The sequence below is a fragment of the Equus asinus genome, chromosome X, assembly GCF_041296235.1.
Source record: "Equus asinus isolate D_3611 breed Donkey chromosome X, EquAss-T2T_v2, whole genome shotgun sequence".
NCBI lineage: Eukaryota > Metazoa > Chordata > Mammalia > Perissodactyla > Equidae > Equus > Equus asinus.
The window spans coordinates 102012285-102037442 of NC_091820.1; the positions used below are offsets into that span (position 1 = coordinate 102012285).

The following is a 25158-nucleotide window of genomic DNA, read 5'->3' on the forward strand; positions in this document are numbered from 1 at the left end:
TTCTACTCACTGTCTCTAGATATTGTCCTCTCATTTTCTCTTAAACATACTCTAATCTGGGTTTTACTACTCCTTCACCCACCACTCCATAGATGCTGCTTTTCTCAAAGTCACCAGCAGCCTATACCCTGCTAATCCAAATATCAGGTCTCAGGGATTATTTTACTTGATTTTTTCCATGTTTAAGGACTTTCTTCATTTGGTTTTCAGTATATTACATGTCCTGCTTATCTTCATACCTCCCTGGAATGTTATATAAGATATAGATATGTCTCTCTATATAGATATGTCTCTTTTTATATATATGTCTCTCTCTATATATATTTATCTATATCTATATCTATCATCTCCCATGTGACTACCATCTAAATCAAAATGTAGAACATTTCCAGCACTCTAGAAGACTTTTTAAATCCCCCCTAGTCAGCACTCCCAAAGGGTAACCCAATTTTATTCTCTATCATGCATTTATTTGCCTAATCTTGAACTTTGTATAAGTGGAGTCATACACTATGGGATCTTTTGTGTCTAGTTTCTTTTGCTCGATATATTATCTGTGAGATATATCCATGTTTTTGTTTGTAGCAGTATTTCTTCAGTGCTCCTTACTATTTCATTGTGCAAATATACCTAAATATCCATTCTAATGTTAACATACATTTGATCTGGGGCTGTTATGAATAAAGCTGCTGTGAACATTCTTATACATATTTTTTGTAGGACATAAGCATTCATTTCTGTTGTGAATATACCTGGGAGTGCAGTTGTTGGGTTATAGGGTAGGTGTAGGTTTGTTTTCATAGATAACACCAAACTATTTTGCAAAGTGGTTTTAGTTTCAATTTCTCTCGTGACTTGTTGATGTTGAGCCTCTTTTCTTATAGTCTGTAGATTCTCTTTGTAAAGTGCCTTTTTCCTATTTTTAATTGGATTGTTAAATATATGTATTACAACTATCTTCTCCCATCCTCTGCCTTGTTTTTTCACTCGTCTTTTCTTGAATAGAAGTTATTAATTAAAATAAATCCAATTATTAATATCCTCTTTTATGGTTACTGCTGTTTATGTTCTGTTTTAGAAAACTTTACTTATCCCAAGGACCTGATGATATTCCTCTGTGTTTTCTTCTAGAAGTTTTATCGTTTTGCCTTTCACACTTTGATCCTTGATCTATCTTCAGTTAATTTTTGTGTATAGTTTGAAGCAGGGATAAAAGTTCATTTTTTCCCATATGAATATCCAGTTGACTTGATATCGTAATACGAAGGACTATCATTTCCCCACTGAACTGTGTTAGCACTTTTGTTGTAAATCTTATGACACTGTATGTGTGAGTCTGTTTCTGACCTCTCTATTTGGTTCCATTGTTCTATTTGTTTCTCCTTGCACCAGTGCCAGACTGTCTAAATTACTGTAGCTTTATAGTAAGTCTTGGCTTACTTTGCATTTCCATATACATTTTAGAATTACCTACCCAACATTTGATTTGGGGATGCCCCACGGGTTAGTTCTTCTTCCTCTTCTCTTCTCCATCTGAAGTCGTTCAGTCTCATGACTTTAAATACCATCTACTTTCCAGTGACTTCCAAATTTGTCTCCTGTCCAGATATAAGTCTTTTCCTCTATATTAGTATATCCAACTGTCTGCTTAACATTTTGAACTTGATATCCTGATCAAGTTGAAGTCCTGATCTCTTTCACCTCCTCCCCCATCATTTTTCCACTCATGTCTTCCCTTTCTCATTTAAACGTGTCCATTCCAGCCTTCTGGTTGCTGGGGCTGAAAACTTTGGAGTCATCCTTGATTCCCCTCTCCTTTTGTATTCCACATATAATCCATGAGAAAATCACATTGGCTCTACTTTCAGGTATGTTCAGAATCTGACCAATTCTCATCATCTTCATTGCTGTCCCTTTGGGATGGGCTATACCATTTCTCCTAGATCACTGCAGCAGTAGTCACTTAAATGGTTACGCTGTTTCCATCCTGGCACTTAGATTCCATTCTTAACATAGCAGCCAGAGTCATCCTTTTAAAACTTAAGTCATATCATGTTGCTTTTCTGTTTAAATTCTTCTACTAGATTCTCCTTTCACTCACAGTAAAAGCCACAGTCTTTATGGTGGCTTTATGGTATGTGACGTTTTATAATATGGTACTTGCTGTAACTTGTTAACTTTCTGACTTGGTTCCCCTTCCTCACTCTACTCCAACAGTCTGGTCCCCTTCATGTTCCTTGTATATGCCAAATATGGCTATTCTTTCTGCCTGGAATGCTCTACACTTGGTATGAACATACCACATTGTTTGAGGTTTTTATCATATATCATCTCAATAAGATCTATCCTGACTACCCTATTTAAAGTTGCAAACTGCCACCCATCCCTGGCATATCCAATTCCATTTACCCTTCTCTATATTTTTCCTATAAACATAACATCTTTTGATATATGTATAAATATAATTTAATAATATATATATATATATAAAATCTCATAATTTGTTACCTTCATTGTTTATTATCTCTTTCCACTGGTAGAATGCGAGCACCATGAAGACATGGAATTTTGTCTGTTTTGTTTACCAATGTATCACAAATACCTAGAACAATGCTTTGCACATAGTAGGCACTCAGTAAATATTTATCAAATGAATTGATTCTAGATATAGGCTTCTCTAATTACACTGTTAGGTAGGAATGTTATTCTTTAGTGCTAACTTCTTTAGAACCTATCTAAAGAAGGTAGACATACCCTTTTGAGTAAAATTTGTTTTTTATTATGGTTTTCTCTAGGTGACAAGGGTGACACCTGCTTCAACTGTATTGGAACTGGTATTTCAGGGCCTCCAGGTCAGCCTGGTTTGCCAGGTCTTCCAGGTCCTCCAGGTAAAACATTCTGCCTTAGGGCAACATTTAAAAATATTTCTTAACTAGATTTTAGTGAGCTCTTAGTTCTAGAATGATGCCAGTTTCTCATTTTATAGTTAGTCACTCATATCCATAAATAATTAAACATGAAATGCCTCTATCTGCTATGAAATAAATTATACTCTTGTTTCTAGTACCTGAAGCTACCAACATTTTCTATTAAAGCATTTTGACAATATTATTCCAGGAAACATATCTTCTATATTTTCCATATGATGAGGAAAATAACTTATACAGAGTGAGATTCCTTTCTTCCAGAAAACCGGGGGGAAAGTTCATAATGCTTGGCCCTGAGTATAGTTTCCAGTGGCAGAGCTTCTAGTCACAGGGAATGTATCACGTGTTGTCATTAAGGAACGAAGCTTCTACTGAAGTTTGGCAACTAACTGCCAATATTCCTCTTTCTATATATAACTCCTCCTTACCCATTTCCAATCAAAAGCATATTTGATATCCATCAGATCCGCAACTGTTTTAGTCAACAGCCTCTGGGGATATCCCAATATTATATTCTCTTAAATCATAGTTTATGTCTGTGTCAGGGCTGAGGATAGACACCAGATCTCTTACCTTTCTGTCTAGTATGTCTGCCAAGGAAACCATTTCATTTGGAACTTGGAAATAGATTTTTAGCAAGTCTTATAGCTTTCACTGGAAGGTAATCATGTAGCCTTGTACCTCCACTCTAGTGTTTTTCAAACTTTGGACTGCATCAGAATTACCTAGAGGGCTTGTTAAAACCCAGATTTCTGGGTCCCACCCCCAAAGTTTCTGATTCAGTAGACCTGGGATGGAGGCCCAAGAACTATCATTTCTAACCAGTACCCAGGTGATGCTGATGCAGCTGGTCCAAGGGCCCATTTTGAGAACCCTGCTTTGGTAATATTTTCTCTAGTCTTTGAGCACCAAACGTTTCTCATAAACCAAATTTTCGGGAGTGACAAACCAAAGAAAGGACTAGTAAGACTCTAGGAAAATTGTTTAAGTCAGAACAAAGAAAGATATGCATGCTTTGCCCTTATCTCCTTCTCCCCTTGGCAATGGAATGAGTATAGTAGCCTGAGCACCTCTGTACATAGTACTTGGTAGCTGCAAGCTCTGAAAGGCTTTGAAGTTGAAAATAACTAAGGTTACAATATTGTATGTAACATGAAATGTTAGATTTACTTAAAAGAATGAATGATTTCCTCATTTTGAGAACATAAAATAGGAAAATGTAAATGTGAATTGTTAAATGGGATTGAATGGTGTTCTTATTTTAAAACTTGACTTCCTGACTTGCTGATTTTTATATGAGCTTTGTCATGGGCTCAAGCTCAAAGCTCACATTAATTGTGTGTGTGTGTGTGTGTTAGGATCTCTTGGTTTCCCTGGGCAGAAGGGTGAAAAAGGACATGCTGGTGCAACCGGTCCCAAAGGATTAACAGTAAGTTTTGAGTATATTATAGAGCAAAAGAAGTAGAAGAAAACCATTTACACTTTGATTTTTCACTCGTGGATATATGTAAAGGAAATTTAGGTTTTTTATTAAATTGTGATTTACTTGATTCCTTGACTCTCCCTGACTCACATGCCTCACCTGCTTCATAGCTTTGTACACTAAATGTTATTGGGTGAGTTGATGGGATAAACTGGACAGAGGAAAGTGTTAGAAAAAAAAGAAACTAATTTTTTTTTCTCTTTCTTCTGTTTCCTCTCTTTCTATCTTTTATTTCCTCAGGGCATGCCAGGAGCTCCAGGTGCTCCAGGCTTTCCTGGATCTAAAGGTGAACCTGGTGACATCCTCACTTTTCCAGGAATGAAGGGTGACAAAGGAGAGTTGGGTTCCCCTGGAGCTCCGGGGCTTCCTGGTTTACCAGGCACCCCTGGACAGGATGGATTGCCAGGGCTTCCTGGCCCCAAAGGAGAACCTGTGAGTTGGTTTGATATTCTTGGTTTCATGATGTCAAATTGTTACTTTCTTAGGATGGGCCTGGTGCTGAGAGGAACACCCAATCAATTCTTAAAAGAATGTGATTGTATGTAGTAATGGTGCATTGTTATTGACTATGTAGGGTTTCTGTACCACTCTTTTCTCTCAGTTATTTTATAAGTTCCTTCTTCTTAACTCATTATTATATTGAGTAATATTGGCTATTAATAGGTGGGCAGGAGGTTAAGATGCTTATGGGTCAGTATAAGGTTCCCTTTCTCCTACCCCACTTATTCTTGCTTGGCTTTATTTAGATCTGAAACAGAACTCTAATTTAGTTTTTATATACAGACGTACCTTGGAGATATTGTGAGTTTGGTTCCAGACCACTGCAATAAAACGAATATCATAATAAAGCAAGTCACATGAAGTTTTTGGTTTCCAAGTACATAAAGAAGTTATATTTAGACTATACTGTAGCCTATTAAGTGTGAAATAGCATTATGTCTAAAAAAACAACGTATATACCTTAATTAAAAAGCACGGTATTGCTAAAAAATACTAACCATCTTCTGAGCCTTTGGCAAGTTATAATATTTGTGCTGGTGGAGGGTCTTGCCTCTATGTTGATGACTGCTGGCTGATCAGTGTAGTGGTTGCTGAAGGTTGGGGTGGCTGTGGTAATTTCTTAAAATAAGACAATAATGAAGTTTGCTGCTTTGGTTGACTCTTCCTTTCATGAACGATTTCTCTGTAGCATGTGATGCTGTTTGATGACGTTTTGCCCACAATAGGACTTCTTTCAAAATTGTAGTCACTCCTCTCAAACCCTGCCACTGCTTTATGACCTAAGTGTATGTAATATTCTAAATCCTTTGTTGTCATTTGAACAATCTTCACAAGGAGTAGATTCCATCTCAGGAAACTACTTTCTTTGCTCATTCATAAGAAGCAACTCCTCATCTTTTCAAGATTTATCATAAGATTTCAGTAATTCAAGCTCCAATTCTAATTCTCTTGCTATTTCTATCACATCTGTAGTTACATCCTCCTCTGAAGTCTTGAATCCCTCAAAGTCATCCATGAGGGCTGGAATCAAATTCTAAACTCCTGTTAATGTTGATATCTTGACCTCTTCCAATGAACCACGAATGTTCTTAATGGCATCTAGAATGGTAAATCCTTTCCAGAAAGTTTCCAGTTTTCTTTGCGAAGATCCATCAGAGGAATCACTATCTATGGCAGCTATAGCCTTACAAAATGTATTTCTTAAATAATAGGACTTGAAAGTCAAAATTACTTCTTGATCCATGGGCTACAGAATGGATGTTGTGTTAGCAGGCATGAAAACAACTTTAATCTCATTGTACATCTCCATCAGAGCTCTTGGGTAACCAGGTGCTTTGTCAATGAGCAGTAATATTTTAAAGGAATCTTTTTTTCCAAGCATTCGGTCTCAACAGTGCACTTAAAATATTCAGTAAACCATGTTGTAAACAGATGTGCTGTCATCCAGGCTTTGTTGTTCCGTTTATAGAGCACAGGCAGAGTAGATTTGGCATAATTCTTAAGGGCCCTAGGATTTTTGGAATGGTAAATGATCATCGGTTTCAACTTAAAGTCACCAGCTTCATTAGAACCCTAACATGAGAGTCAACCTATCCTTTGAAGCTTTAAAGCCAGGAATTGACTTTTTCTCTCCAGCTGTGAAAGTCCTAGATGGCATCTTCTTCTGCTATAAGTCTGTTTCATCTACACTGGAAATCCGTTGTTTAGGGTAGCCCCTTTCATTAATGATCTTAGCTAGATCTTCTGGATAACTTGCTGCAGCTTCTCCATCAGCACTTGCTGCTTTACCTCGCACTTTTATGTTATGGACACGGCTTCTTTCCTTAAACTTCATGAACCAACCTCTGTTAGCCTCAGACTTTTTTCTGTAGCTTCCTAACGTCTCTCAGCCTTCATAGTATTGAAGAGAGTTAGGGCCTTGCTCTGGATTAGGCTTTGGCTCAACGTAATGTTGTGGCTGGTTTGATCTTCTATGCAGACCCCTAAAACTTTATCCTTATCAGCAGTAGGCTGTTTTGCTTTCTTGTCATTCATGTGTTACTAGAGTAGCACTTTTAATTTCCTTCAAGAACTTTTCCTTTGCATTCACAACTTGGCTAACTGTTTGGGACAAGAGGCCTAGCTTTCAGGCTATCTTGGCTTTCAACATGCCTGCCTCACCAAGCTTAATCATTTCTAGCTTTTTTTTTTTTGATGCGGAAGATTGGCCCTGAGCTAACATCTGTTGCCAATCTTCCTCTTTCTTTTTCCCAAAGCCCCAGTATATAGTTGTATATCCCAGTTGTAAGTCCTTCTAATTCTTCTGTGTGGGATGCTGCCACAGCATGGCTTGATAAGCGGTGCTTAGGTCTGTGCCCAGGATCGGAAACAGTGAACCCTGGGCTGCCGAAGTGGAGTGCGCAAACTTAACCACCACACCACGGGGCTGGCCCCAATCATTTCTAGCTTTTGATTAAAGAGAGAGATGTGCGACTCTCCTCTTACCTGAACACTTAAAGGCCTAATTTCAATACTGTTGTCTCAGGGAATAGGGAGGCCTGAGGAGAGGGAGAGAGATTGGGGAACGGCCCATAGGTGGAGCAGTCAGTCAGAACACACAGAACTTATCGATTAAGTTCGCCATCTTATATGGGCACAGTTTGTGGCACCCCAACACAATTACAATAGTAACATGAAAGATCACTGATCACAAATCACCATAACAAATATAATAATAATGAAAAAGTTTGAAATATTATGAGAGTTACCAAAATGTGACACAGAGACACAAAGTGAGCAAATTCTATTGGAAAAATGATGCCTGTAGACTTGCTCAATGCAGGGTTGCCACAAACCTTCAATTTGTAAAAAACATGGTATCTGTGAAGTGCAATAAAGCAAAGCACGATGAAATCAAGTGTTCCTTTATAGTAAGCTTAGAGATTAGGGTGAATAGATGACCATGTTAAATGTGCCACAAAGCCTGAAGATTGAATATAAATGAACAGTCTTGTTTTGTGCACAACACACAGCCCAGGATATTTAGGTGGGAAGTGATATTTTATAAAATTATAACTAGACTGTAAACTGTTCAGCTTAAACTAGAATGTGAGCTTCATGAGGGCAGAGATTTTTGTCTATTATTATTCTTTGTCATGTCACTAGCGCTTGGCATGTAGTAGGAACTCAAAAATATTTGTTGAAGAAATGAATGACTAAGTGGAGTGATCACACGTACCATCTGATAGTATCACACACTTATGTAGCTTTGGAGAACTATTTATTGCTGTATCATTTCTCTAGTTGTATTCAGTAATAGCAACCTACAGATAGCTGGTATATCTATATGTTTCTGTATTAAACTTTTCCCTTTTCAGGGTGGAATTGCTTTTAAGGGTGAAAGAGGTCCTCCTGGGAACCCAGGTTTGCCAGGTCTCCCAGGGAGTAGAGGGCCTATGGGCCCTCCTGGTTTTGGCCCTCCAGGCCCAGTAGGTGAAAAAGGCATACAAGGTGTGGCAGGAAATCCAGGCCAGCCAGGATTACCAGGTGAGTTTACTATGGTTGTTTTGTTGTTAGTTTGGTGCTTAAAAGCAGAAATCTATTATCTTTTGGCCAGTCTTGGCTTCCTTTCATGGGAGATGTGTTTCCCTGGCCATTTATATTTGGGCTTTTCATAGCTCTTTAGCAAAGGAACACAATGTGTGTGTGTGTGTTTTAAGGGTGATTTCTCTTTAAATTGTTTCTGACTGTCTTCATTGTTATTGTTTTTAAGTACATGATACATAATGCAAAGTTTAACAAATACTTATAATGGAAACACACACATCAAGGAACAGAACATTGCCAGCATCCTACAAAACCCCCATCCTCTTCTGTCTGTCCTTTCCTGATCACAACCCCCTTCCATTTCTCCAAAGATAAACACTGTCCTGACATTTGCATAATTTCCTTCCATTTACCCCCTAGTTTTATCACCTAGATATGCATCCCTAGACAAATATTTTAATTATGCTTCTTTTTGAACCTTACAGTAATGGAATCATAAAGTACATATTTTTTATATTAACTTTGTATAGCTACAGTACATTCATTTTCATTGCTGTATAGTATCCTTTTGTGTGTGTACCTGTGTGTGTGTGTGTGTGTATATCACAGTTGATTTATCCACTCTATTGTTAATGGACAATTGAGTTATTTATGGTTCAGGCCTATTATAACTAATGCTTCTATGTATATTCTTGTATGTATATCCTGGTGTACATGTGCACACACTTCTCTGGGGCCAGGATCAGCGCACTATGGTCCATGGATCAAATCTGGGTCACCACTTATTATCATAAATGAAAGTTTTGTTTGAACCCATCTACGCTCATTCACTATTGTCTATGGTTGCTTTTGCACCACAATCACAGAGTTGGGTAGTTGCTACAGAGACCATATGGCCCACAAAGCCTACAGTATTTACTGTCTGGGTCCTTTAGAGAAAAAAACTTGTCAATCCCTGGGCTGTGGTATACATTTAAGATTAGCATTTTCGAGGCATAGGATAAATGCATCTTCAGCTTTACTAGATAATCCCAAACTATGTCCAGAGCAATTGTACTAATTTGTACCCCCACCAGCAGTGTTGGAGATTTCTTTTTGCTGTACATTCTCGTAAACATTCTATCTTGTCAGACCTTTACATTTTTGCCAATCTGTTGAGTGTGACATATCTCATGGCAGTTTTATTTTTCATTTCTCTGATTACATTAAAGTTTAGCACCTTTTCATGTTTATTGAGTATTTGAATTTCCACTTTTGAAATGCCTATTCAAGGGTTTTGACCATTTTTTTCTATTGGATTGTTTCTTTTTCTTATTGATTTAGAGGAATTTTTAAATATGTATTCTGTGTATTAGTTCACAGAATTGTTAGCTATTTATTTTGCAAAATCTTCACTCACTGTGAGCCATTTTCACTCTCTGTATGGTATCTTTAATGAACAGAAATCAATTTGAATGTTGTCAAATTTATTAATTTTTTTCTCTCATGGTTAGTCCTTTTTATATCATGTTTAAGAAATCCATCTTTATTCTGAGCCTATTTCAAGTTCCTATTTCAATTAATGAGAAGTAGGTGTAATTGAACTTTGCACACATAAAACCTTAAGGTACTGTTAGTTTACCAAAAAAGAAAAATGTTTTTCTTATTTACTACTGTTTGATTTTATTTTAGGCTCTTTTGACCTATATTTAAAAAATATTTTTATAGATGCCATCTTCAATCATGGAAGCTCTTAAAGCTGTCATCTACTTTTGTCTTCGAAATTTCATCTTTCTGTTTGATATCTTCCTTGAATATATAATATGGGATTGTTTTTCTTGTGGGTTTTTGTTAGTTTGCATTTTCAAAAGATTATAGATACTCTCTTTTTTTAATTAAAGGAGATCTTTAGTCAAGTGAACACTTCTCATTCACTATTGATTCCCTTTCGTTCTTAGGTCCTAAAGGTGATCCAGGTCAGACCATAACCCAGCCCGGGAAGCCTGGTCTGCCTGGTAATCCAGGCAGGGATGGTGAAGTAGGTCTTCCAGGTACGTGAGGAATTTATTTGACCACATCTTCAACACTTAGTGGCTTCTTTCTTGGAAAGTTTCCCTTTCAAAAAACTACTGTTTCTCCCTAGGTGACCCTGGACTCCCAGGCCAGCCAGGCTTGCCAGGAATACCTGGTAGCAAAGGGGAACCAGGTATCCCTGGAATTGGGCTTCCTGGACCACCCGGTCCCAAAGGTATGTAGGACTGAGTAGCAGTCAGGGTAGGTTAGCTAGTTAGTATGACATTATTGTTTGCTATAGTTCACTCAACATATAAAATATAATAATTGTACCTTTTTTCTATGTACTATAAGGAATGTAAATGGAAAATCACAGCATGTATTCACTATAATTTCATTGTCTTTAGAATAAGAAAATATCTAAACTATAGATATGCAAAAATGATATATAAGCTTTAAAAATCACAGTAATTATGGTTTTTTGTGTTCACCATTGTATTTTCAGGGCTTAGAAAAGTTCCTGGCACATAGTAAGCACTCAATAGATATTTGTTAAATGAATGGGTTGTATTAAACAAAAAACAGATTTATTGCATAAATGTATCAAGTAATGTTTTATCCTAAATCATATTCTCTTGATTTACTGAAACTTTTTAGGGCTGTTGCTTCAGTTATGCTTTATTCCTCACAGAACTTATTCTCATGAAGGCAAGAGTGTGCACTGGTCTGAGAACAGTGCTTAAACACGTCCTTACTCATTCATACTAAATGACTTCAAAAGTGTCTGATTTGATTTCATGTGTATATACGTGTGTGATACCTGCAATTGTTTTTAGCTCATTTCCAGAATTATGTGATGAGCCTTTTATCGTACTATATCCAGATGTAAGCAGAAGAAAAGTTTTTCTGTGTTTTTGTGTGGGATTCATTCCTTATGTTTAGTTCTAGCTCATTAGCAATAGGTCTCATTTTCCATTAGAAAAGCCTATCTTCCACACACATTAGCTGTATATGAAAATGATAGGACCATAAGGTGATTAAGAGGGAATACCAAGTATCTGTAAGGCTTGATCCTAAATAGTTATTTAGAATGTCATTGTGGTTTTAACATCTTACTGTAGTCACTACGCGTGACTGGATAAAGTGAAAATGTGGGTTTGGGAGTTTGGATATCTTTCTTAAAGTGATATCTCTTTGGAAATTAAAAAATGACTTATCACTTTACAGGTTTTCCTGGAATTCCAGGACCTCCAGGAGCACCTGGGGCACCTGGAAGAATTGGTCTAGAAGGCCCTTCTGGGCCACCAGGCTTTCCAGGACCAAAGGTCTGGGACATTTTACTTTATTTTTTTCCCTTTTGCTATCTCCTCTACCTTCCTTAGCCCTAGCTCTCTATTTTGACTTAGACATTATCCCAAGCCTTCCCTGTATAAATACAACTTAGCTAATTATATTTTCATTTAAAATATTTAACCCAAAATAATCCAAGAGGTCGTATTTGAGGCAAAAAGAAAAAAAGTTTCTGAACCTGTTTTAGAATGACCAATTATTTGATGAGATGAGATGAGAGATTATAGATGAGAGAATGCAATCATTGGCTCCCCCTGGGCTTCCCTGTAGTATCACCATCCCATTTAATCTCTGACCATGCCTGTGTGATGATTGGTTAAAATGGTGTTGAATAGCATGTCAAGAACTTCCCATACTGTTTTCCTCTGTCCCAATTCCATCCCAGATACATAATGCAAATCACTGCTATTGACTTAGTAGTAATAGTAATAATAGTAATAATAATAATAGCAATACTGTGTTTGAGTTACCTCCCATTCCTTTTATTATATCTTAGCTAATCTAAAATTTTTCTCAGTCAACCTTCAGCAAACTGCTGTGGTATGAGGTATCCTGACTGTTCCTGTATTTCATCTGTGCTTAATTAATGTAAGCTTCCTGTGTTTTCATCATTACTACATTTTTTCACGGGAAGGACAATGAACCGTGACCTCAGCTTTCATGAGAAACCACTTCTCTATTGATTGTTTTTATTTGCATGTGAACTTTTTCAAATGAACACAAAAGTAAAGGGAATAATGCAATAAATTTTCATATATCCATCACTCAGATTCCAAATTATCAAGATTTTATCATATTTGCTTCATCCATTCCTTTTTCTTTACTGAAGTATTTTAATCTACATCTCAAAATTGTGTCATTTCACCTATAAATACTTGAGTATTCATCTCTACGTAAATGGACGTTTTATATGGAAACCACAATGCCATTATTATACTTTGTCAAATTTAAAATAATCATCTAATACTCAGTCTATAATCACATTTTCTCACTTGGGTTCTTTAATCTCATGCTCTCTCAGTTATCTCTTTCTTGTCCAGAAACCAGTCCAAATCATTTAATTTGTTTTCTAAGCCCTGTTTCCCATCCTTCCAGATGTTCTCTTCACATACCAATTACTTTTCATTTGGTTGTCCTACTCTCTCTCCCACAGGAAACAAAAAAGTATTACCTTGTACTTTCTGCTTTAAATTCTCTATGGTAAACAATAAACACCAAGAAAGTCATGGGAATTTTTGTTGTGTTTTCTCATGTGTATACTCAAGGGAGAACCAGGATTTGGGCTACCTGGGCCACCTGGGCCTCCAGGACTCCCAGGTTTTAGAGGAACACTTGGTCCAAAAGGGGATCGTGGTTTTCCAGGACCTCAAGGTCCTCCAGGACGCGCTGGCTTGGATGGGCTGCCTGGACCAAAAGGTATGGAGGCTTTTACTACTTCTCAGTTTGCTTTTAACTTTTATATAAATTGGAATTGTTGGACAGTTCATAGATGATAAGTCAAATTAACTGGAAAGCCCATGCTGCCACTCTGTCACAGCTTTTGTGTTTTCTTCCTCCGTTGATATTTTTTGTGTTTTATTTCATTGAATAGATGATATAATCGTATATGTATAAAACTAACACTGAGAAGTCTTCCTTTTACCCCATCTCAATTCACTCTGTTCCTCCCATCCCATATGTAGCCACTTTGTAGTTATTTATCCTTCTAGTATTCCTTCATACCAATACAAACCACTAAGAATATATATTTTTATATATATATATTTTTATTTCCTACCTTTCTCAAAAGATACCTTTTGGCTTTTTGCACTTTATTTACTTCACTTAACTTTGCACTTTGCACTTTATTTACTTCACTTAACTTTGTATCCTAGAGGTCACTCCATATCATTACATAGAGATCTTGATATTTTTAAAAATAGCTGCCTAGTGTTGAATTGCCTGGGTATACTATAATTTATTCTACCAGTTGCTAGTTGCTATATTGGGTTTTTGATAATCTTTTCTTATTATAAATAATGCCACAGTGAATAATCTTGCTGAGATGTTATTCCTATGTGTACAGGTGTAATAGTAAAATAGAGTAATGAAAATGGATTTCCTGAATTGAAGGGTAAATGCGTCTCTAGATATTGTCAGATTCCTCTCCATTTGCACCATTTTACACTCCCAGCAGCACTGTATGAGTGTGCTTGTTTCCCCACGGCCTTGCTAAGTGAGTATGTTGACAAATTCTTGGATTTTTGCCAACCTGCTGGAAGTAAGTAGGTATCTCAGTATAGTTTTTTAAACATTTTATTGTGAAAATTTTCAAACACAAAATTAAAACAATTGCACAGTGAAAGCCCATATATCCACCACTTAGATTCTACAATTAATATTTTATCTCTCCTCCAACATTTTATTTTCAAAATTTTCATATACACAGCTAAGTAGAAAGAATTTTATCTATCAACATTTTACTTTACATGATCTGTCACGTATATATCCATCCCTTTCTCCATCCATTGACTTTGATGCATTTCAAAGTAAATTGCAACAAAGCAGTACAGTTCTCCCTAAATACTTCAGCATGCATACCATAACCACAATTTTATGGTGTTTTTCTTTTGATATAAAAGTCACATTAAATGAGATCCACAAGTCTTAAGGGTACATTTGCTGGAGTTTGACAAATGCATACACCTGTGTATCCAAACCTCTATCAAGATATAATCCTAGAAATTTCCCTTTTGCCCCTTTCCTCAGTCCCTACACCAACATACGCAGTGGCAACTATACTGTAATGATTTTTTAATCATAAATTAATTATACCTGTTCTAGAACTCCATATGGAATCATACAGTATGCAATTTCTTTGTAAGGCTTCTTTCACTCAGAATATTGTTTCTCAGATCCATTCATGTTGTTGTGTTTATCAGTAGTTCTTTATTTCTTATTATTGGGTATTTCATTGTATAAATATTCCAAAGTTTGTTTATCTATTCTCCATTGATGGACACTTGGACTGTGCCAAGTTTTTGGATATTATGAGTGAAGCTGTTAAGAACATTCTTTTATAAGTCTTTTTATGGATATGTGCTTTCATTTTGCTTGTAAATATCTAAAAGTATAATTGTTGGGTCATAAGACAGGAATATATTAGTTGTGTAAGAAACTGCTAGACCATTTTCCAAAATGATTGTACCATTTTAAACTCACACCAGAGTAGTATGAAAGTTTCAATTGTTCCACCTTCTCTCCAACATTTGGTGTTATCAGTCTTTTCATTTTTGATTTTGGTAGGTGTTTTGGTAACATATTTTGGTTTTAGTTTGCATTTTCCTGATGACCAATGATATTGAACTCTTTTACATGTACTGGTGGGTTATTTATGCATTCAAATATGTTTCCCATTTTAAAATATGGGTTGTTTCTCTTTCAATCAAGATCAAGTTGAAAGTGATCTTTATATATCTTGTGTATTGGTCCTTTGTCAAATATATTTTTATGAGTATTATTTCCCTATGTGGCTTGCCTATTCATTTTCTTATCAGTGTATTTTGATAAACAAAAGTTTCAATTTTATTCATGTTTCATTTGTCAATTATTTTCTTATATGATTATTATTTTTTGTGTTTTGTCTAAGAAACCTTGTCTTGTCCCAAAGTTATAAAGATATTCTGTTTTATTTTATTTTTCATAGTTTTAGCTTTTGTGTTTAAGACTATTATCCATCTTAAATAATTTTTATTCAGCATCATTTGTTTAAAGAGCTCCCTCCCCATTGGATTACTTTGGTGTCTGTGTCAAAAATTAAATGACTATTTGTGTGTGGCTCTGTTCCTATGCTATCAATTCTACTTATCTATTTTGACTATCCTTAAGTCGATACCAACTGTTTCTACTACAGTAGCTTTATACTAAGACTTGATATCAAGTAATATAAGTCCTCCAACTTTGTTCTTTTTTAAAAAAATTCTTTGGATATAATAGGTCCTTTGTCTTTACTCTCAGGGTATTTTAAATTTGTGTTTCCATTATTATAAGTGAAATTGACCATATGTTCATATGTTTGATACATATATGTTTTTTCCTATAAATGCTCATGTCCTTTGTTCATTTCTCTGTTGATTTCTTCTACTTCCTTGGTTTTGATTCCCCTAATTATATATAGGAATAGAATTAACCTAGCTGGTTTAGCAATTGTTTTTTCCTTTCTGGTTTGCAGGGAACTGAAGTGTCCTGGTCAATGTTTTGGCCCTCAGAGAATAATCTGAACAGCTCCATGTTCCTGAAACATGTTGGATTGATTCCTATTAAAACAATAAGACTGCATAGCCCAATTTAACCAGGCTAGATTCTGCCAGCAAAAGCCCCCAAAGAGCTCAGTACAAATTCTTGTTAGATAAGCTCTTTTAAAAATACCTTTTGTCTTTGAGTAAACAGTTCTGACCAGCTGTAAACTGGAATACTCATAGTTACGGGTAGTTTTTTCCACCAGTTATCACCTCCAGCTTAGACCTGTGACCCAGAAAATTGCGGATAGAGACATTCCACGTAATAAGCTATGTGGCAAGCAGTTTCCCTATTGAAATTACTCACTCAGTGTACTTTGTTTATAAAAATGTCCTTGAGATAGTGGTTGAGAAGAAATGGGTTGAAGCCTATTTTAAACATCAGCTTCTTAGCAGGCATATGCCTAATCTTTGAAAGGAAGTATAGGATCCCCATATCCTAATAGGAATCATTCTCAAGTATTAAAACCCCAGTACAGTTCCTAAGGTGCTAGAAGAAAAAGAATTTGGAATTTTCTGCTATGTAATTCCTTCATTCCACCAACAGTTATTAGGTTCTTATTCTGTGCCAGATACTACTTGAGTCACTAGAAACACAAAGGCATAGACTCTGCTTTTGAAGATGTCAGAGATTGCTCTCTACTGTAAGAAAATCTAGGTGGCATCCCTGTGATAGTGGTTATCTCAACAGGAACTTTTATGAATTTCTCTCACTAATGTTTTGGATCAATACAGCACAGTCAAAACTCAGCAAGCAGATCACAATGAAAGTTCACCCACCAGACACACTTATACCAGTGGCTGAGTATTAGAACTTAGTAACTAAAGTATAGGAGAGATTAATGCAGCACTTTCAAAGCAACATAGTGACCAATTAATATCCATCAGGAAAGAAGTATATGAGGAAGAAAATGTGCTTAAGACTAACCATTAGAATCATGTTAAGCAAAAATGAAAAAAAGAAGATAACTATTGAAGTATTCAGTCTCGCTCATATGTTACTTTTGTTCAGTGCCTCATCTGTGGTGACTTGGGAGGCATCAAATGGGAGGAGACACTTGAACTGAGTTTTTAGGGAAGAACGTCCCAGGTAGCAGGAGTAACGAGCAAAAGTATCATTATGACTAATAGAATGATGTGTTTAGAAATATTGAAAGAAATAAAAATATAATTTGCAAAAAAACCCATATCATATCTAGAAATTAATAAAACAAAATGTGCCTAATGTATTTGGGGAAAAAATTAAAACTCTATTATTAATGACTTTAAAAAAGGTAAAATTAATTGGGTGATAAATCATATGTTTGGATGGGAAGAGTCTATGATGTCAACTCTTCCCAAACTTTTCTGTAAATATAATGCGTTTTCAATGAGAATTCAAGTAGGAGATTTTAAGAATCACTTGACATGACCGATTCTGAAACTTAATATTTACCAAACATATACCAAAATATATTATAAAATCATTGTAATTATAGCATTGTGAACCAGTGCAGAAACACACAAGTAGACCAATAGAGTAGAAAGAGTCGAGAAACATATTCATGTATACATAGAAACTTGGTATATCATAGAAATATCATCATTAGTAAGTAGGGAAAGAACAGAGTCTTTAAAAGTTTGTAGTGAGTAAGTGGTCTCAATGAAATAAATCCCTAATGCACAATATATTTAAAAAGTAATTAGGGGCCGGCTCCGTGGCCGAGTGGTTAAGTTCGCACATTCTGCTGCGGCGGCCCAGGGTTCGGATCCTGGGCGCGGACATGGCACTGCTCATCAGGCCACGTTGAGGCGGCGTCCCACATCCCACAACTAGGACGTGCAACTAAGATATACAACTGTGTACGGGGGGCAGGGTTGGGGAGATAAAAGCAGAAAAAAAAAAGATTGGCGACAGTTGTTAGCCCAGGTGCCAGTCTTTTGGGGAAAAAAAAAAGGAAGGTTGGCAACAGTTGTTAACGCAGGTGTCAATCTTTAAAATAAATAAATAAATAAAAAGTAATTAAAATCATAAACATGAAAAGTAAAATTAAAAGAATTTTATGAGAAAATGTGGAAGACAGGGAAAGATAGATTTTTGTGGCACCTTAAGATTATACAACTTTGGCAGCTCTCTTTTATAAGTAGAATATAAAATTACAAATAGAGAATTGGGATATTGTAATGCCTGAAATCTGCTAATCTTCAGTCCAACTAGACTTTATGCTCAGTCAACTACCATGGGCCATACTTGGTATTAACTTCCTGTAGAAGGATGCAAGGATAGGATGTACACTATTCCAGCAATGCAGTGTCTGGTGTTTCTCTTCAGCATGACTCCTCAACATTGACATTTATAGAACATTCCACTCAACAAGAGCAGAAAATACATTCTTTTTGAGTGCACGTGGAACATTTACCATGATAGACCATAATCTAGGCTCTAAAAAAGACTTTGACAAGTTAAAAATATTGAAGTCATATAGTAGATTCTCTTGCCATAACAGATCTAACAAGAAATCAGTAATAGAAAGCTATCTGGGAAAATCTTGCCATATTTAGAAAATAACCAAAACACTTCTAAAAAACCCATCAATCAAAGGAGAAATTACTAGGAAAATTAGAAAATATTTTAAATTGAATGAAAATGAAAATAAAACATATCAAAATTTGTAAGATGCAGATACAGAAGTGATTAGGAAAAATTCATATATGAAAAGTTTTTATTAGGAAAAAAGAACAATCTCAAATAAATTCTCTAACTTTTGACCTTAAGAAATTAGACAAGGAAAGCCAAATAAAAAGATGATCAGAAGATAGAGCAAAAATAATAATAAGAGCAGATATCAATGAAATTGAAAACTGAATACAATAGAAAAATTCTCTGAGACCAAATGAGGTTCTTTGAAAAGATGAATGAAATGGATACACTTCTAGCCAAGCCAACCAAGAAAACAAGAGAAGAGACACATGATACTAATATTAGGAATGAAAGAGGGGACATCATACAGACCCTACAGACATTAAAAAAATAACAAGGGAGTATAACAAATAACTATATGCCCATAAATTTGACAACTTAGAGGAAATGAATGAATTTCTTGAAAGATACAAACTATTGAAGCTCACTTAAGAAGAAATAGATAATCCAGGTGTTTATTAAACAAATTGAGATTATGGGGCCAGCCCAGTGGCATAGTGGTTAAGTTCACACATTCTGCTTTGGCAGCCTGGAGTTCTCAGGTTCAGGTCCTGTGCAGACCTAAACATCACTCATCAAGCCATGCTGTGGTGGAGTCCCACATACAAAATAAGGGAAGATTGGCACAGATGTTAGCTCAGGGCAAATCTTCCTTACCAAAACTAAATCAATAAATAAACAAAGGACTTCATCAAAATTTTAAAAAATAAAGAATATGCTTGTAGCTAAATATTAAAAAAAAAAACGAAAGTGAGTTTGTAGTTAAAATCCTGCCAACAAAGAAAACTAGGTCCAGATGGCATCACTGGTAAATTCTAACAAACATTTAAAGAATCAGTAACACCAGTTCAATACAATCTCTTCCCAAAAATAGAAGTGAATGGATTGCTTCCCAACCATTGTATGAGGCCAGCATTACCCTGATATCAAAACCAGACAAAGGCATTACAAGAAAAGAAAGCTATAGACTGGTATCTCTCATAAATATCGATGTAAAAATCCTTGAGGAAATATTGGCAAATCAAATCCAACAATATGTAAAAAGGATTGTACACTACAACCAAGTAAGGTTTATCCTCAGAATAGAAGGCTGATTTGAAAAGTAGTGTAATTTGCTATATCAATAGTCTGAAGAAGAAAAATTATATTATCATCTCAATAGATGCTGAAAATTCTTTGACAAAATTTAACATCCATTCTGAGAAAGTACTCTCAGAAAATTAGGAATAGAAAGGAACTTCCTTTGCATGATAAAGGACGTTTACAAAAAACTTGATCCTTTATATTTAGTAGTGAAAGACTGACTGCTCCCCCCACCCCCCCCCCCCCCCCCCGCCAAAGATACGGAACAAACACAAAGATGTCCTTTCTAACCACTCCTTTTCAGTATCTACTGGAAATCCTATAAGGCAATGAAATGCTACAAGGCAAGGAAAAGAAAGAAAAGGCATGCAGATTGGCAAGGCAGAAATAAAACTATTCATAGATGACATGATTTTCTACATAGAAAATCTTAAGGAATGTACAAAAAACTCCTAGAACTAAGAAATGAATTTAGTAGGATCATAGGATACAAGGCAAATATACAAAAATGAACTATATTTCTATATACTAGCAATGAATAATTAGAAATGAAAATTTTTTAAAAAAAGCGATATTTAAAATAGCATGAAATAACACGAAATGCTTAGGTATAGTTCTAACTAAATATGTGCAGAATGCGTATGTGGAAAACTAGAAAACACTTATGACAAAAATCAAAGATCCAAATAAATGGAAAAATATGTTGTGTTCATAAATTGGAAGGCTCAATATTGTTAAGATTTCAATTTTCTCCCTGTTGATCCATAGATTGAACATATTCCTGAGCAAAACTCAGCAATAGTTTCTTTTTCTAAAATTTATTTAGAAAAACAAAGGACCTGGAATAACCAAAACAATTTGAGAAAGAATTACAGAGTTGGAGGATTCATCGTACTTAATTTCAAAACTTAATATAAAGCCACAGTAATTAAGATAGTGTGGTATACATGAAATGACAGACACATAGATCAACAGAACATAATAAGCAGCACAAAAATAGACCTACACAATTGGATTTTTAACAAAGATGCAAAGGCAATTTCAATAGAAAAATAAGTCTTTTCAACAAATGGTCCTAAATCAGTTGGACATACATATGCAAAAACAAAACAAAAAAAGATGAATCTTGACCCATACTTCATATCTTGTGCAAAATTAACTCAGAATGGATCGTAGACCTAAATGTAAGACCTAAAATGATAAAACTTTTGGAACAGAGGCAGGCAAACATTTTCTATAAAGGGCCAGATAGTAATTATTTTAGTCTTTGTGGGCCACCTTTGGTTTCTGTCACATAAACTTTTTTTTTACAACCTTTAGAAATACAGAAACCATTCTTAGCTCAGAAGCAGTTCAAAATCAGGCCTACAGGTCAAATAGCCCACGAGCAGTATTTTATTGTACCTTGTTTTAGACAAAAGCATAGGAGAAAATCTGTGTGATTATAGGTTAGGCAAAGAGTTGTGAGATACAACACCAAAAGAATGATCCATAAAAGAAAAAAATTGATAAGTTGGACTTCATTAAAATGAAATGTACTTTCATATCATTTGTCTGACAAAGGACTTATAACCAGAATATATGAAGAACTCTCAAAAGTCAATAATAAACAACCAAATTTAAAGAATATAATTGGAAATATAAGCAAAAGATTTGAACAGATACTTCACCAAAGAAGATATCTGAATGGCTAATAGGCACATGTGAAAATTATCAATGTAATTAGTCATCTAAGAAATGTGAGGAAAAACTACAAGGAGATACTACTTCCTGTCCTATCGGAACAGGCTTCAAAAAAGAAGGAAGACTGACAATACTAAGTGCTGCCAAGCATACATAGTAACTAGAACTTTCATATATTGCTATTTGAAATGCAAAATGGTACAGCCACTTTGAAAAACAGTTTGTCAGTTTTGTATAGCATTAAACATACCCTTACCACACTCACCCGGCAATCCCACACCTAGTTATTTATCCAAGAAAAAGGTAAACCTTCACATAAAAACCTGTAAGTCAATATTCATAGCAGCTTTATTTATAATCAACAAGAACTGGAAACAGCCCAAATGTCCTTCAGCTGGTGAAGAGATGAACAAATCATGGCATATTCACATAATGTAATCTTATCCAGCAATAAAAAGTAACAAACTACTGATACATACAACAACATGGGTGAATCTCCATGCATTATGTTAAGTGAAAGAAGACATACTCAAAAGGCTACATACTGTATGATTGCATTTATATGATATTCTGGAAAGGGAAAAACTATAACATGTAAAATAGATCAGCAGTTGCCAGAGAATTAGGGTGTGGGGAGGGTTTGACTCCAACCAGGCACAGAGAGTCTTTTAGGTGATGGAACAATATCTATGTTTATCTTCAATGTCTTGATTTTGATGGTGATTATGTGACTATATACATTTGTCAAAACTCATCAAGGTGTACATTAAAAAGAGTGAATTTTAGTATATATAAATTTTTTAAAGTAAGAGGGACAGACAGAAGATAGAGAGACAGTGAAGTTTCTAAGGTCAAAGAAATGTTTTACTAATGATGGGAGAGGCTTGAGCATTTTTATAGGCCATAGGCCCAAGTTAGTAAATAGGAAGATGTTAAAGGTTATCTACCTTAAAATAAGTTAATTTGAAAATATATTTTAAACATATAAATAAATACTTGCCCAAGATGAGTTGCAAGTAAAAGAAATGTGTGGTGTGTAATATTTTGTGAAGTTGATTTAAGTACTGAATTTGAGTGTTCATCATAAGTTAAATTACAAGTCTGTAACTTTTAATGGATTCCCTATCATCTGCTCTGGGTACTTGTGCCTACTTTTCTCCCTTAATGAATGGATAGCTTTTCAAGATCCCTGCTTAATATGATATGTCTTTTCACATGAGTATAGTGGTTCCTAAGGACTAGTGACTCAACTGTTGTTGTTTTTAAGATCTAAACTACATTTATTTCTTAAAGGTGACATTGGACCAAATGGACAACCTGGGCCAATGGGACCTCCTGGGCTACCAGGAATAGGTGTTCAGGGACCACCAGGGCCACCGGGGATTCCTGGACCAATAGGCCAACCTGGTAAGATTGGAGTAAATGTGCATTTTTGTAACACTCATTATATAGAAGTTGGTTAGTTCATCAATAAAGTGTAACCTACGTTTTCCAGAAAACAGATTTGAGAGGTAACATATCTACTTGTATAGTTTTGTAAAAGTGAAAAAGTACAGATCACAGCATAAGAGCTATTTTAATCCCTGATATTTCTCCTCCCTGTTCATTTAGAATTGATCTGTTAACGATTGCAGTATGTTGCCACAGCATATAATCGTTGAGCTAGTGAGTCTTGAAATCACAAACCTAAGAACTTTTAATGCTGATCATTTCAGACCTGAGTAACTACAGTATTGATAGACCTTTGTCTGTGGAACCTCTTAACATTTCTTAGCACATGAGAACTAGAGTTAAAAACGTTCTGTTAAAAATATATTTTAGGCATTCTCATTTCTTTTTTTAAATATTTATTAAGTGAGTTGAATTTTTTCCTCTTTTGCCCCTAAATCAGCAATCACTTTGCAACTCATAAGTACTCTAAATTTTTTTATATGACTACACAAAAATGTTTTGTCAGCTTGTAACCTTATATCGAATCATATGGTTCTTCTACATTTGTGTGAGAGCTCACTCGAGTTTATGGATTCTGAGCCATCTAGTGATGTTAATTCTTTTTACTTAATGTAGACAGGCACACTAAGGACCACTCTTGGGCCAACATTATGTTTTTTCAAAGCACTGTAATAATTCATAAAAATAAAACAAATATGCAACATTTAATCATTCTTTAATTTACATGAATGCATCAGATGACTTAAGCACACAGTTCAGATTGACATAGATTGATTTTGAAACAACGGAAATATATTTTCTGACCTTAAATGGCAGTAGGTATTTTCTTAGTTATTATGCTAAAAATCTAGAAACACTGATTAACAATATAAAAACCATGGAAAGTAAAGATTATTTTTATGTCCTATTTAAAAAATTTATTTTATGGAACATTGTCACTTTTTTTTATAGCCCGTAACTTGTTACTAGTGATTTAAAAATAAGAAAACTTAGTGTTGCTTTGAACCAGGTTGTTATAAAGTATCTGTTTCAAGGCTCATGAAACAAACCATTCTGTCCAACTAGCATAGCAGAGAGATCTTGAGAAAAAACAATTAATATTTAGGTTTGGCCATTATAGTCTTGGCCTGTTGTTCCACAAAGGTGGCTAAAATGAATTTATCATTTCTGTTGTGTTTTGTCATTTCTTTTATTTCCCAAAATTGCATGAGGTTTTGGAAGCATTTTGAATTCTTAAATCGCAGCTGGGCAAAATAACCAATCTGAACAAAATAAAAATACATTTATTTGTGCTTTACACTTTTTCAAATTTAGCTAATGCTCTACAATGTTTGGTTCATCTAATGTTCTCTCTCTCTCTTTTTGACTGATAGATATTGAGATATATTGGTTTATAAAATCTAGATAGGTTGGGCAAAGGGAAAAGTATCGGTGCTTCTTTTTCTTCTGTAAATGTATACTTTGCTTTAGAATTCAAGATCTTAACTAATATGGCTCAACAAACAAACGATGTTAATAGCAACTGGCATGACAATGTATTGAATGCACTCTGATTAATACAGAATGTTCTCAAATCACAGTTTTTTTTAACCACAGGATGGACCACAGTTTGTGTTTGAAACTAACTGCATAAACAGTCGTGCGTTGCCTAACGACAGGGATCCGTTCTGAGAACTGTGTCATTAGGTGATTTCGTCATTCTGTGAACATCATAGAGTGTACTTACACAAACCTAGATGAAATAGCCTACTACACACCTGGGCTATATGGTACTAATCTTATGGGACCAGCATCGTATATGCAGTCTGTTGTTGACCAAAACGTCGTTATGTGGTGCATGACTGTACTCACTTTTTAAGTAAATTTTATTTCTATCACCAAAGCGGAATGTTATCTTAGCCCATTTCAAAAATATCATAATTTCTGCTCATACATTTTAATAATTTCTGTTCATACATTTTAATAAGTGGGCGATCAGCAAGGCTATTACTAATATCTTGATACACTTGACTTATACCACATGACTGAAATTCTACCTACCATTTTTTTAAATAAGAAGCTTATTTAATATACTTGCTGTGTTTAATTTACAATAGAAAACTTAATGCAAAGTATTCTATATCGTCATCTCTCCAGTGTAAAGTTTTCGCATTATACTTTTTGAGCTTTTCTTTTGACTCCAGTTTTCTACTCTTATTTAATTAA

At 35.2% G+C, this 25158-nt stretch overlaps 1 protein-coding gene across 2 annotated transcripts in view; it reads left to right on the forward strand.

Annotated features, from left to right (window-relative positions):
- COL4A5 (collagen type IV alpha 5 chain) overlaps positions 1-25158 on the forward strand; it is a 225760-nt gene that overhangs the window by 132033 nt on the left and 68569 nt on the right. For both annotated transcript variants that reach the window (XM_014854622.3, XM_070502136.1), the window contains exons 22-30: positions 2796-2888; positions 4286-4356; positions 4651-4842; positions 8268-8436; positions 10374-10466; positions 10559-10663; positions 11656-11753; positions 13044-13194; positions 22795-22908. In XM_014854622.3, the coding sequence (XP_014710108.2) occupies positions 2796-2888; positions 4286-4356; positions 4651-4842; positions 8268-8436; positions 10374-10466; positions 10559-10663; positions 11656-11753; positions 13044-13194; positions 22795-22908 (1086 nt within the window). The remainder of the gene's footprint in view (positions 1-2795; positions 2889-4285; positions 4357-4650; positions 4843-8267; positions 8437-10373; positions 10467-10558; positions 10664-11655; positions 11754-13043; positions 13195-22794; positions 22909-25158) is intronic.